At 49.4% G+C, this 14,705-nt stretch overlaps 1 protein-coding gene across 2 annotated transcripts; it reads right to left on the bottom strand.

The window, feature by feature from the left end:
• Positions 1 to 698: 698 nt before the first annotated feature.
• NAA10 (N-alpha-acetyltransferase 10, NatA catalytic subunit) lies at positions 699 to 10,171 on the bottom strand. Of its 2 annotated transcripts, none has more exons than XM_083421213.1 (8): positions 10,026 to 10,171; positions 9,249 to 9,347; positions 7,858 to 7,916; positions 5,402 to 5,447; positions 4,751 to 4,866; positions 4,166 to 4,210; positions 2,566 to 2,650; positions 699 to 1,061 (listed from the first exon to the last, which is right to left on the bottom strand). In XM_083421213.1, exons 1-8 carry the CDS (start codon positions 10,044 to 10,046, stop codon positions 810 to 812), a joined length of 723 nt encoding a protein of 240 aa, XP_083277339.1. In that variant the 5' UTR covers positions 10,047 to 10,171; the 3' UTR covers positions 699 to 809. The 2 variants fall into 2 exon arrangements, with proteins under 2 accessions (XP_083277339.1, XP_083277338.1); XM_083421212.1 differs by having other exon boundaries at positions 9,249 to 9,666; positions 9,781 to 10,164.
• Positions 10,172 to 14,705: the final 4,534 nt, after the last annotated feature.

Consider the following 14,705-nt stretch of genomic DNA (forward strand, 5'->3'; position numbering starts at 1 on the left):
GCATCTTTGAATGGGCTTTCAAGTTGGGGGCAGCTACAAATGTCCTATGATACATGTCACTGCTCACTGGAAGCCCTCCCTCCCCCAGCATGCAAAAGGTAAATTGATAACTTTTGCCTTCCTTCCCCCTGCTTGCCAATCTTGTTCCTTTTAGCCACTAGAGGTTCATGTTACTAGTAGATACCTCTCACTCGCTCTGCTGCATGTTCTGGCCAGTTGGGGTGCTTTGTCCAGTCTTTTCCTCTATGGGTCCTTGAACCCAGAAGGGCACTGTGTGCACTTTCTGCAGGCCTTCTGCCAAAGGGGCTGTGTGGGGTTGGTGTTGCATCGTGTACCACGAAGTGTACCCGAAGTGTACCACGACTGCACCACGCCAAATGAGGGAAGATGTCAGACGCTGACATTGCTAACTCAGAAGTGGCATAGCAATAACCAACAGATAAAAAGTGTTACCCTAAAATGTGATTCACCACCTTTCTCCCACTTCCACTGGAAATGGAAAGGTTGGTGTCTCTCAGAAAAGAGGGGGCAACCCTAGACTAAGTTGTGCAGAACCACGTAAGTAACTGAAATACAGAGGAAAGGAGATGGGCTGAATATCTAGGCTAAACGCAGAGGAGCTGTGGGCCTCCTCCATGCTCCCTCTCTATGCAAGTTTCACTGAAAGGACACACAAGCCATACCAGCACACGCACCCCTCTGGTTCCATAAACTTTTATTTCCAAATCCCCTGTAGGGACCTTACACCTGCAAGCAAAGACACAGATCCTTCAAAGGCTGGACAGTGAGTGCCCTTGCGAAAGCCCTTGCTAGGAGGCCGAGTCAGAGGCCTCTGAGCTGTCCTTGACATCTGTGCTCTCTGTGGCCTCGCTGACCTCGCTGACATCTTTGCTGTCGCCGCTGTCTTCAGCCCCAGGCCCGCTGCCCACCACGGCCCCAGGGCATTTCTCATCCCGGCAGCATTCGCCAACGTGGTTGACCTTGTGGTCCCCACTCTTGTTCTCAATGGAGCCCAGGACAGAGTGCTTGCTCTTCTCTTTCAGGTCCACCTGCCTCCGCAGCTGTGAGGGAACAGGGGTTTGTTTTAGCTGGAATGTGTGCGTGTTGGGAAGATAAGCAGTTTTCATCCACAAAACCCTTGGCTGAATTACAAAGGTCTTGCGCATTCTTTCCAGGAGACAGCCCAGTCATGTCAGACACCGCCCCACCTTCCAAAAAAAGGAGCCTCAAAATCTGCAAAGCAGCTATGGGAGGAAATGTTTTCGATGTTGCTTGCCGCTGTTCACATTTCTAACATCCTGCCAAGCACATCCAGAAAACTACTGTGAGACCCTCGTCAACCGTAGTAGCATGAAACCCCATCAGCTCAACATGCGAGTATGTATGTATACGGTTATTGATACTGACCTCCTCCACCCTTTCCGCCTGGCTACATGAGCACCCCAGCCCAGGGGAGAGGGAGACACACAGCCTCCAAAGAACTTGAAAGATACAAACAACAACCTGGCAAAATGGAGGGGAACTGCAAGGAGAGGTTAGCTTTGCTGCAGTTTTCCACTTGTCTGTCTCAGTATATCTGGTTGAGAACTCTTGCGTAGGTGTACATCAGCAGAGGAGGAACACACAGCGTCCCAAAATAGGTGTGGGCACACTTACTTTTCTTTTAAGGAATTAAACAAGTGCGTGGGACCAAGAGCTGTGTTGCTCATCACAAAAATATACAAGCATCATCTTCCCACACAATAACAACTGACAGCAGGCCCCTCAGCAATGGAATATGCCAACAGATTCAAAGCAAATGCTCCATTTTTCTAGATGCTAAATATGGTGATCAGTCTAAAAAACCACATCTGTGCAACAGAAATGAAAAAGGAAGACCAGTGAAATTAATTAGTAAAAGATGTGCACGAAAATGGCCTCAATGGAGGAAGGGGAAAGACATGCCAGGTACGTCCCTTCATCCAAATGTCAAAATATGAGCATCTTGGATCAGCCAAACACAGCTGATTCACAGGATACCTGCATTCAAACCCGTCTGATGTTATCATGTTGTATGTGTATTGGGTGATTTCCCCTCACTCCCTGCCCATCTTAAAAATAAAGAGCAGGGGGAAATTAAAGTCTAGAGAGAAGTGCTTGATAACATTAAGGGGCCGATAGGCAAAACAAAGTTACAGGGCATCAGATGGGGGGGAGGAGCCTTGCCACCCTATTCCCTATTCTCCCTCTTCTTAACAGCCGAGGTTTTGCTTTACTCGCCATCTCCCTCAGCTTTACAGGTTGAGAAGGTATGAAGAAAGGCTGCCGGAGGTTCCAACTCCCTCTTGTAGGCTGCCTTGTCTGTCTCCGGGTAGTTTGGAATTCAGCCATCAAGCACCTTGCTTACGTGGGTCACTTTTGATGCAATGGGTGTACAGCTAGGAGACAGGCTGGGTCCCAACGTCCACACCAGTGGAAGAATCTGAACTGCCTTTTAAGGGCAGTTAGTGGAGCAGCAGCCTCAGAGATGGAGTATCAAAGACTCACACACTCCAGCACTGAGGGCACCAGCAGGGTCGTGCTCACCTCCTCCGCCATCTGTGTCAAGTCGCGCTTCATGGCGTACGCATCTTCCCCATCGGCGTAGTATTTGGGCTCCACTTCACTGATCCTAGTGGGAAGAGCAAGCATGCTGGCCTCACTGGAAAATCCACCACAGTCAAGTCCCAGAAGCCTGCCCCAAGCACGCTCACAGCTGGTCTTAATGCAGAAGAGGCAGGTGTGCAAGCTGGGAAGTCCCAGTTTAAATCTCCTCAGCCATGAATTCACTAGGCAGCTGGAGGCAGGGCACTATTCTCTCAGCCTCAGACCTCCGACCTGTAATATAAGGATAACAATACTGGCCTACCTCACAGGGCTGTTGTAAATATTATCAAGAGAGTGCACATGAAGTGCTTTGAACACTTAAAAAAATAAAAAGCGCGATATAGATTGGGCTCCCACCATCCCACGGCTGGGCACTGGCTGGAGATGAATGGCAGATGAATCTAAGAATGCATCTCCTGTCCTCAGAATAAATGCTTATAAGACTTTGAGAAGATTTGCAGGTGAGAATGGGGATGAAAAACCTTCATGGGATCATAAAAACACGCCCACCAGCCTTCAAAGATCCATGTATTTTCTAACCTGCTTTTCATATCTAGCACTGGGATTTCCCCGGTGCCTTAGAAATTTGTTCAATTTTCCTAAAGGAGATTCAACTATTTTAATCAGATGTGTTTTTAAACATCGTTCAACCCCATTTCCAGCAACCGAAGCTGTGCATTCAGGTTTACACGGAGGAGGAGTTGCATCTCGGAGGCAGAGCACATGTTGCATATAACTTGCATCTCCAGGAAGGGCTGGGAAGCCTCCTGGCTGGAACCCTGGGAAGCCACAGCCACACGGCGGAAACCAAGCAGGTGTAACTTAGGGCTAAGTGCCAAATGCACCCAAAAGGCCCTTCTCTACCTGGGGTCTCTCTCCAGGCTATACCTCTTCCCGAGTCACACCCACTGTCCCTCTCCGGCTCTGCTTCACACTTGCCGTGAGCATTTTGGCCTGGCTGGGGTGCGTCCTTGAACTCTGACAACACCCCTCGGTTGCCTGCTGGAGCAGGAGGGACATGAATGTGTGCAGAAACTAGCCTATCGTGCAAAGGTAACGTTTACATTTGTTGCTCCACCCACTTTGCCTCCGGCCCCTCTTATCATAGGCATGTGGCCCTTGGATGGATGTCCAGAAGAAAATGCAGGCTATTGGCTGAAAAAGGTTGATGTGGACAGTCCTGAGATAGCTGAACTATGGTCTGACTCTGCATGGCTTTCCTTTGCTCCTTCCACAAACACAGCTGAAGCTGAGAGGAGCAAACCTTGCGTTTCCCTCCTCTAGTTAAGCAAGCTGAACCTTTGGGGAACACAAGTCATCTCTGGTTGTCACTGGAGCCTTCAGGTTACTTGCTGGGTCCAACATTCACACACCTGCCAGCGGAAGAGCTTCACAGAGCTCAGAAGAGAGCCTTGGCCACACCAGTCGGTGAGGCAAGCTCAAAGCTGCCCAGTGACCTCTGCCAACCACACAGGGGTCCAAACCGCCTTCTCACTCTGACCAAACATCCACTATGACCACTTGCCCGCTTGGTACTCACTGGAAATTGAGAGTGTTGGAGTAGAGGTGCAGCGCTGCTCGGTTACTGCAAAGCAAGAGGAGAAAAGTAGTTTTGGTAAACCAAGACAGCAGAGAACATGGGGCTAGACCTGGGACTGCAAGAAGGTCAATGAACCCTGCATGTCCCTCCCTCCCTCACCCTCAAGCAGGACAGCGTAACTGCGATCTGCATCTACCTCTGGGGTAGAGCTTGGGAAGGGATTCTGCGGAGAGTGATTTCACTTGGGCTCAAGAGAAGGCAGGAGTGGGGGCTTGGCAGGAAGCCAGTGCTTCCTCTCTAGGAATAAGGAATCCAAGGCAAGGAAGACCAAAACCACTGGGTGCTGCTTCTGACACGGGCGGCAAGAGGAAGCAGCACTGGCTTGACAACCACACATCTGTTCCACAGGAGGACAGGTGCTTCCTCTGCGCATAACCATGAAGTGTTTGGAACAGTGGTGGTGGTAGGCATGTGGCAACCCTGCCCTTAGCCTCACGCCCACAGTAACCATTGCGTAACAAGAAGAGCACATTATTTGGAAGCCGACGTAAGTGGAGATGAACAGGGAGCAGGAGAGAGACTCACCTCTTGCGTACGTGCAGGGAGACATACTTGGCGTTGAAGTTCTCAATCATGGCCCGTGAAGCCTGGTCCATCAGCTTCTGGGCCAGGCCAAGGCGTCGGTGGGAACGCTTGACCGCCTAGGGAAGGACAAAAAGCCATCAGAAGGAAGAGGCATTCCATAAACCTTTCTACCTTAAGACACTCCTTCTCTCTCACACACAAAGCCACTTTCTGAACTTACAAGTTCTGGGGTGCCCCACACTAATGTTATGGCAAAAATCTGTTTGGCACAGTGGTACAAATTCCAGTGATGGACACAAGTGTCACATGGCCACTATTTTGTCTGGCAAGGGGGGCACAACTGGCTCTTCTGGGCATTGCCCTGAACGGAAGGAACCAAATAATTCTGTCCTCCAACTTCTGCTTCCAGAATTACTGCTCAGGCTCTCACAAAATGATCCCCAGGCACTCAGCAGTTCTCACAACCTTCCTGCCCCTTGTATTTCATCATCCGTACAGCTTGAGTGCCTGGGGGGGGGGGGGTCCCTAACAAAAGGCTGAGTCCTGCTGAGAGGAGACACAGGCAGCCTTCCAAGACACTGATCTCTACTTGTTACACCTCAATTGTCAAACATGCCCAGGGGCTGTAACAATAGAAACTGAAAGTATTACCAAAGATGTGATATGACCATGGGGAACATCATCAGGGTCTTCTTCCCTGGAGAAAAAAGAAACTGAGTGTGTCAGTTCAGCTCCAATCTTGCACACCCCACAAATGTAACGAGCTAAGCATCAAGACCAACACTATTTTCTCCACAATGCTAGTCTCTTTATCACACAAACCTGTAATATAGTACCCTTCCTTCCTTCCTTCCTTCCTTCCCTTTTCAATTTTTACTAAAACAATAACAACGCACACCTGAGAATACAGGAAAAGAACCTGGCAGAAATATGCAGAACTCCTGCTCTCTTAGAAAATAAATGGCAGAAGCAGAAATATAGGTAAAGTGGAACGCAGAACCTCAAGCTGGAGCTTTTGTTTTTCCCAGATTTCTTGCCAGAGTTTTCACAAGAGCACTTCCACCATTTCAGCCATTTCCTCAGCAAATCAACTGTGTGTCATCTTCGACTACCAATACAGCTAAAAGCAGCTTCCTTTGGTCTACTTACTGCACAAAGAATATAGTTTTGTGTCCTGCTATCAGGCAATTAAGTGTTTTCTTGCAGCTTCTTCCAGGCCTGATACCAAACATTTTTTAGGGTGGTGGCACTGTAAGTCAACGTACAAGTATTTCCATAATATTTATGGCTATTTGACAAATTTGAAAATTAAGAATGCCAAGCCTTCACCAGTCAGCCTAGCTCAGACTGCCTTATTACAGTGGCCCAGCTTGGTTGGGCATCTACCAAGGCCCACAAGCCACCACTGATGACTGGTGTCCAGGCAGCCCCCACCAGACTGCCCCCTCGGTGGAGCCATGCACACATGCTCCAAAGGTGCACATGGCTACAGGAAGCTTGGAATAAGGGAGGCAGAGGACATTAGCAAAGCCTGAAGTCACTGCCATGGCCATGCTGTCTCATCCCTGTACACCAACTAGTTAGCCAAGGGAGGCACGAGGTTGCAGTGCGAACATGAGAAGCCACTTGGCCTGCTTGCAGCTCACCAAACCAGTTGTTCCAGGCAGGCACCAGACAGAAGAAGCTCTGCAGCAGCTACCTGGCAGTGCCAAGACCAGCCATCTTGCCCAGAGCTGGGAGGGAGCCGGGAGCCTGGACCAGCCTGCCTTCCCCCGGCACACTCAGAAGCCCACTGGGAAGGAAGGAAGGAAGGAAGGAGCCAGCTGAATGGAATTAGGGAGCATGAGGGGGTTTCCCTTGGGATGCCCACCCCACCACCTCTGCCCCGTGCGAGTTAAAGGTTCTTCCCCAAGAGTCACCACAGTCACGGAGCCACACCAGAAAACTTAAGAAGCTTAAGAAAACTTATTTCTTATTGAGCAATTGCAAAGGGTACTTTTCTAGCTAAGTACTTGACTCATCATAATATTCACTCCAAGCAGGCTTGCTTTGCAGAAATAATAGTTGATAATATCAATCTGCACAATATGTATCTGCATAAGTTCAAAGTAACTGAGCCAGTTATTAAATCATTTAAACTTAATGTCTGAATCAGAACTAAACAGGATGAGAGAGAAGAAATACTACTAAAAGTTGAGGTTTAGGTCAGCATTAGGTTTAGGTCTCAGCTATACCAGTTTCAAAATAAAATTATACCACACTTCAGGGAAACTTTAGCAAAAGTAGCTACTCCTGTCCAAACATCAAGAGCAGAAATATGCAAAAAGCTGAGCTACCTGCTTGCTGCTCCTATAAAATATCCTACATCAGTCTTAAATTTAAAAAGATACTGTAAAATCCATTTAAATCTGTTTTAGTTAACATGATATTTTACAATGCTGTGTAGCTGGACACTATTTCCTAAGATAAACTTAAAATAACTTTTATGGTTCCCTAGTAGCTGCAATACGTCCAATGCCTGCATGCATTTATGCATTCATTCATTCATTCATTGTGTTGATGTCTATCCAATCTGACCTCAGCGCAGCTGCTTGCCACAGGACCCCAGTCAGAGAGACAAAAGATGTACAGTGGTATATAACACTCTACAAAAGATGCTGAGTCTTCTGCTGCTGTGCTACTGCACAAGTCATCTGGCTCATGGCAGCAGAAGACTCTGTTCTTTTGCTGAAGAGCTACAATGCAAGCCAGGTGACTCGCACCACAATGTGGCAGCAACAAAAAAATGCTGCTGTGCACCAGCCAGCCAGATGGTGGAGAGGCATCTTCACCTGGGGGATCTTCAAGGTACCCACAAGAGTGGAATTTAGAGTGCTTCACTGCCCACCCTTATGCCACGGAATTCCTCTTCCCCTAACTGCTGGGACTAGTCAGCAAAGGGGAAGAAGTGAGAGTCTGCACCAACAGCATTCAGGCATAGACCCCTTAAAATATGTGTCTTGCTAGCATATGCTGGAGCCTCCTGTGAAGCTGCAGTGCAAGAGATACAGTGCAAGATATACAGACAAAGGCATACCAAAGCCGTGCAAATAAATGATTCTACTCACATTTTAGCCAGCACGTAGCCCACAATCTTACCGTTCTCATCCTCAGCAATGTAGGAGAGCTGGGGGAGAGCAAGGAGGCAGTTAGAGTGACATAGTGGGCTCTCTTGGAGAAGAAGCAGCACAGCCACCCTCAGGCATGGCAGAAGGCAGCAGTGCCCTGAGAGAAAACGTGGCTCTTGTCCAAGCAGGATCAAAGAGCAGCCTGTTACACAGGCAAAGCCAAAGGAAAGACAGATTATCCCATCCCTCCAGCCACCACAAAGCTTGAGCCCATCCCTAAATACTACTTAGCATTTATAGATCAGTGTTTTGGGTAATCAAAGCACTTCAAATATATTATTTAGTTGGTTGGGGAGGGCATAGAATTTTATCTTATTCTTTACAACAACTCTGTCAGACAAGTCAGCATTTTTATAATTCCCATATGGGAGCGAGTGTGGATGTTGAGACAGAAAGTTGCCGCTTTATCAGGCTGAAATGTTGAGAATATGTATGTCAGTCCCCAAAGCGGCAGGCACTGGGCTTAGTCATTTCATCCCTACCTCCATGTTGTCGTCCTCCTTGCCACCTGTAACAGGCATAGGAAGGAAAGTGGCAGGTGGCAGGATGGAAATACAGCTGCCTCGCAATTTATGCACGTTTAATTTGCATGAATTCAGCTAAAAAAAATTTAAAGGGAGTGGGTGTTGAATGTTGACAATCCCACCAACTATTGCACTCACCTTGGGATAGTGTGCGGAGGTGGAGGGAGTGTGTGTTTGGTCTATGCACAATTTCATCTTTACGTGCTGCTATCCCCAGGAAGTAACCGCCACCTAAGCTAAGAGTTGATTCTATGTGGGAAGAGAACAGCCAAGAACAACCACTGCAGCCCCAGGAACACCGTCTGGGGAGCAACCTGGGCAGGCCACCCAGTGTGTTTATGGCGGGCTTGAAGTACAGACCTCCCTACCTACCTGCAATGCCATGCCAGAGTAACAAGTGTTGATTAGCTCACTCAGCCACAGGCCCAGGTCCATTACAAAACCACCAAGGGCAACCAAAAGATCCTGAGGAGTCAACAAAATCTCAAGTGTTGCTAATTAAAGCTGGGAGAGGCTAGTAAGACTTGCCCTGTCACTTATGAGGCACCATGGCCGTCTCCCAGAAGCTAGAGGCCTAGCTCCCAGACAAAGGCTGTGGGAGGGCAGCAGGAGACCCAGGAGATCTTGGGTCAGAAGGAGTTTTTCAGAGGGGTCACCTTAGCACCACAGCTGCCAATACAAAGGGGCGGGAGAGAGAGGGGTGGTGGTAAAGGGAGTAGTAGATTTGCAGTCAAGGTCTCTTTGAAGGATTGCGGTTGCCCATTATTCTCCACAATTTTCAAGTCACTAGTATGTAGACAGAGTTACCTGGGGCCAGGAGAGTCCATGATAGAAGTAATATTTCATTTGATAGTTCTCTGGCAAGCAAAGGAGGTTGCAGTGTTGCATGTTCATCAGGTCCTCGGGCTGGTGGAGAAAAAAGGAAGAAAAACTAAAACAGAGCAGAGAGAGATGCACCCACTTCACAGCTACTCTCCTCCTCAGTAGGACTGACGTTTGCTGTGTGTAACAGCAAAATAGAACCTCCTTATTCAGAGGCACTTTATCTTGAAATAAGAGATGCGAATCTGGAAAACTAACAAAGTAGGACATGACAGCTATTCTCTCCAGTACCTCAGGCTCAGCAGCACCTACTGGAAACAAGTCTCCCTGATTTAATAAGGGTTGTCTTGCCGAATCAATCTGACCCGCAAACCTGACTACCAGTAGCCATTTCAGCAGCAGTCTAACAGAGCAGTCTGGTGCAGTCTCTGCTTCCCAATGCCAAAGGCCGGGCTAAGCTGATCTCATCTTGTTTCCAGCAGCAACCACCTGGGGGTGGCGGCTGCCCCATCTCGGCCCCCAGGTGCCCAGCAGGGCGCTGCTCCTCGCGGCAAGGGCGGTTTTGCCTGGAAAAAGCAGTTCACGCAAATCCCGGTGCTGGCGAGGGACCCTCCCCGGGGATCCTTGAGCGGTCATTCCTGCGTGGAAAGGGGCTGGATGACCTCGGGGGATCCCTTCCCACTCATTCTAGGAAAGGCCTTGAGCCTCAGCGCCGCGCCGTCCCCCCCCCCCCGCCCCGCCGGGCGACCCCGGGGCTCGAACCCTCGCATTCCGGATGTTCATGGCGGCGGCGACGCTCTTCCCTCAGCCCCGACGCGGCAGGAGCCCCCGATCCCTCTAGAGCCGGAGCGCAGGCGGGTCCCCGAGCGGCGCCGGAAAGCACGCGTCCATCTCCGCCCCAGCCAATGCCTGGGAAGAGAGGCGGGGGAGCCGCTTAGCCAATCGCCGCGCACAGCTTTGCACCGCGGTCCCGCCCAAGCCCTCCGCGGCGCCCAATCAGACTGCGCCTAGAAAGTAGTCACGCCGACCAATTACGACGCCGCTTCCTCCATCTTGCTTTGCTCATGCGCGGAATCCTGCTTGTTTCGGTTCTTAAGGGGGACGCGACGCGAATCCCCGCCCCGCGAGGGCGCACAATCTGGCGGGGCTCCCAAAAGGCGACATGGCACGAAATCAGGAAGATCCCCGGAATAACCCCCCTCCCACGCATGACTGGGCTCTGGGAAAGTTGTGCCATGTCCATCCCTCCATTCCTGGCCTCTGGACGGCTGTGGGTGGTCTCTGTAGGTCTTGCTAATTCAAGTGGCACAAGCAGATGGACAAATTCAGGAAGAAAGGAACATTTACTGTATAGATATTGTGGTTGACACTCAGACTTGAACATTCACCAGTAAATTTTCTTAAAATCTTAGTTGTGTCCCTGCCAGCCCTGCCCTTGTCATAAGCTGCATAATGGTACCTCGGGTTACAGACGCTTCAGGTTACAGACTCTGCTAACCCAGAAATAGTACCTCGGGTTAAGAACTTTGCTTCAGGATGGGAACAGAAATCGTGCTCTGGCGGCACAGCGGCAGCAGGAGAGCAATACAATGGAGCTGCATTTGGAATAAACATACATTTAAAATACTGTTAGCAGCAGGTCTAGGGGGAAAATGGGACAAGGAGGGCTATTACTATTGTTGTTATTACTTGCCCTTCATCCCAGAGCAGGTTTCAGCAATTAAACACAAGATTAAAAACATTTTAAACAACTTACAAACAGAGAAATAAGGCTGGACTTAAAAATATGCATCTCAAGTGTCAAAAGCCAGGTATTGTTATAATAATAATAAGTTATAATTCTTAAGTGTATAGGTTATGGATCCTATCCAAATGCTGTGGAATTTTGTTCTTTGGGCAGCTGGGAGAAGTAACTGAAAAAGCTTTATTTAGGATGTGATTTGCACCAAAATCTCTGTCAATATAGGAAGGGATATGATGAAATCAGGTTTTACAGAGCAAGCTGTGTGGAGGATGCATATCTGGATTCAGCGGCGGAGCTAGCCGCTCGGGCACCCAGAGTGGCGCACATGCCAGGCACCGGGGGGGGGGGCAATTGGCGCCCATTGGGGGCAATTGGTGTGGCAATCAGTGCCCGGGGGAAGGTTGGTGCGGTGATCGACGCCAAGGGGGGGTGATTGGCGCAGAGATTGCCGTCAAGCGGGGATTTTGTCACACACACCCTCAGGGATGACACCCGGGGCGGCCTGCCCCCTACACCCCTGTCTGGATTGCTCTGGGCCCAGGTTAAAATGCTGGTTTTAGCCCTTGAAGCCTGAGATGGACTGCTTTCCTGAGAGGATCCTCTATATCAAAGTACCAAGTTCAAAGCAGGTGCTTCAGCCAGCAAAACAACCTTAAGTGCCACCAGAAAGTATGTGAGAATGGCTTTGCAAGAAAGGTGCCAGGTGACGCCACCCAAGGAGAGAGGTCCAGAGGTTCTCTGAGGATGATTTTGGAGGGGATGAAGTCCTTGTCCAGGGCAGCAGATGGCAGCCTTAGAGCTTAGGCTCTTCTAGGCTATGCAGAAGTACAGGCACATACTGTTTTGTACCATGAACTGAGCTCAGTGAGATTGTGCGGTGACTGTAGATGAGGTTTGCCTTTGTCATGATGGGACTACCTGAATTTACCCATTATTTGCTGGATAGCAAATGGTTGTTTATCTGGGAATCAAAGTGGATGGTCTCCATCGGGGATCATTGCAGTGCTCATCTGACCTGCTCTGCATGCACGGAAAACATCTGCAAACTGTCATTCCTCCAAAATCCAAGCACAGCTGAAGCCAATTTCCTCTTCAGTGCAGTTCAAGAGGTATGTGTACAGAAATCTTGCAAAACAGTTCATCTCTTAGATGTCCCTGTCCTTATTTTTTCAGGAGGGGGTGGTTGGACCGTGTGGCTTCATTTCATTGCTTGTGCAATAATGTTGTTTGGGGAATCAGCCAGTGGATGGTAGAACAACAATTGTGAATTTGCTTTTTGAAAAATTGATTTTTATTAGAGAGAGTGGTCATATAGCATAGTGGCCAAGAGTTTCTAAGCTGAGTTAGGGCTCCCCTTTCAGATATTGCTCCTTCCATGTGCTTACTGCATGTCCTTAAGAAATCAATTCTCTCCCCGCATCAGCAATACCAGAATAATAACACAGGTCTATGTATTATAATTTATGAAAATTACAAGAAAATGCATGTGGCATACCTGGGAAACACTCTTGACATACAGTTGTACCTCCGCTTATGTATCCCTCCTGTTATGTAAACTTTGGAATACGTAAGCGGCAAACCTGGAAGTATATTTCCAGGTTTGTGCCGCATGCGCAGTAGCAGTAGACCACTCCTGTGCATGCGCAGAAGCTCTCTACCGCCGCACAGTGGCGTAGCGTGGGTTGTCAGCACCCGGGGCAAGGCAAGTGAGAGAGAGTGAGTGAGCCAGGTAGGGGCAGAGAGCTGCACACCAAGACTTTCTTCCAAAGAAACATGCATGGGACTTGGCTGGAACTGGCCTGAGTACAGTGCAGTCTGGCACCCATAACCAGGGGTTTTTTTTCTAAAGAAATTTTTTAGGGGTACTGTCATTTTCCTACTCAAATTGAAATACTGCCCCTCAATAAGGCCAAACTTAGATTCACAAATTGTTTAGGGGTATGCGCATCCCTGTTTCCCCCCAGAAAAAAGCACTGCCCATAACAAAACTTGGCATATTGACCATCACATTTCTCTTAATTCTGACAGTGGCTTTTAGACTCATACAGTAAATGAGATAATATACAATATAGATTTAGACACAATAACTTTAAAAATGTACACACAGTCAAATTGATCATGGTGGAGTGAACAACTACTTTAAAAAAATGTGTCATCTGCAGATTTCTTCTTTGCAAAAAAAGAGGAAGTGGGCTGGAAGACTCAAGCTGGGCCAGGATGATAAATCTGCATGTCATACTCCTGCGACTAAGATCGGAAGTGGCTCAATAGGGCTGCTGACTGCATCACATGCTGCAGGCCCCAATGAGCCTTGTCAATTCCCAAAGTGGTGCAAACAAGCTTCACTTTGCTTTTAAGCTTCAGCCCTCTGATCCGAGATGGGCTACAGTCTAGCTCCTCAAAGCACAAGATTACAGCAAGCCTTGCAGGATCACAGCCTAGATGTATGGAGCAGAACAAACTCACTACAGGGAAAGCCTCAGTCACTGCAGACTGTCCCTCACCATCATGCCAGGGTGGGCTGGGAAGAAAAGTGGCAGCTGAGGGGAATTTACTGGCAGAGCAGCCACGTGGTTCCACTCTCCCTTCTTTCCAGGCATCCATTGTGCAACCAGGTCCAGAAGACGTACCTGCCAGTTGCCGCCCACTGAATGTTTCTCTCTCTCTCCGCCTCCCCGTTTGCTCCCCACCTGACACCCAGCCCTACACAGGCCACCAGGAAGGTCACCATTGTGTGTCTGCCAGCGATGCTCCCTGCTCCCTTGGGGAGTTGCCAACCTACTTGTTCAAGAAAGGGTCCTTAACCCTCTGCAAGCTTTGGGACAAGGAGTTATGCAACCGGCAATGGCCTCCCTAGTGTGGGGATGAAGCTACAAAGGGACAGGACAACAGGGACTAGCCACATGAGCCTCACTGGGCTGAGCAGGGGCCACCTCATGAACACCATCTTTTACTCTCAAAACTCACTCCATTCTGAATGCTCTTTGAGAAGAGAGACATGTATAACTGTGGCTCATGTTTCCAGGGTTGGGTAGGAGTCTTTCTCCACATCCTGTGCTCCACCCTGTTTCCAGCTGGCCTCAGCATGAGACTCTACAGTGGTGGGCAAGGATCTAGCTCAGGCCAGTCTTACTTTTCATACCAAATGGCCCACAACAGTACTTTTGACACAGAACCTGTGGGCTGCGCACCAACCTGTCACGTGGGGGGAAGCGAGGCCAAAACTTGACACCCCGCCCAGCCTCCCCAAAGCTGGCTAAGTGAGGAGCTGGGCTTTGGGGAGGAGTTGCAAGCCTCTGGCGGTGCCCTAGAGCCCTCCCAGCTCCTTCCTAAAGCTGGCAAGGTGCTAACTAGGCTTTGGGAAGGACGCAGGAGGACTCAAGGACCCTGTCAAAGCTCTCACACCTCCTTCCCAAAGCCCAGCACCTTGCTTACCCGGCTTTGGGAAGGCAGCACGAGGGCTGAGAGAGGTGTCAAATGTTGTGGAGGGCTGCCAAAAGTCCTCAACAGCCACATGCAGTCCTTGGGCCATGCTTTGGACTTCCCTGATCGAGCTGCTCCTAGGACTCCAGGATAGTCACTCTCTGCCCAGTAAGGTACTTAGGCCTACCAGGGATCACTGCTGCTGCTGCTGTGTTAGCAGGGTGGAGAATGGGCCACCTTCGCTGGGTTGGTCTATCAGGCAAAGTAGTAAGGGG

This window comes from Podarcis tiliguerta, assembly GCF_965153285.1.
Source record: "Podarcis tiliguerta genome assembly, chromosome: 17".
In the NCBI taxonomy this organism is placed as follows: domain Eukaryota; kingdom Metazoa; phylum Chordata; class Lepidosauria; order Squamata; family Lacertidae; genus Podarcis; species Podarcis tiliguerta.

Coding starts and splice junctions, on each gene's coding strand:
- NAA10 (XM_083421212.1), bottom strand. CDS start 9,899: ATGACCGCTCAAGGATCCCCGGGGAGGGTCCCTCGCCAGCACCGGGAT. Junction 7,917..9,248: donor ATGGACTCTCCTGGCCCCAG/GTAACTCTGTCT, acceptor GCTCTCCCCCAG/CTCTCCTACATTGCTGAGGA. Junction 2,651..4,165: donor TCCAACACTCTCAATTTCCA/GTGAGTACCAAG, acceptor TCTTCCCACTAG/GATCAGTGAAGTGGAGCCCA.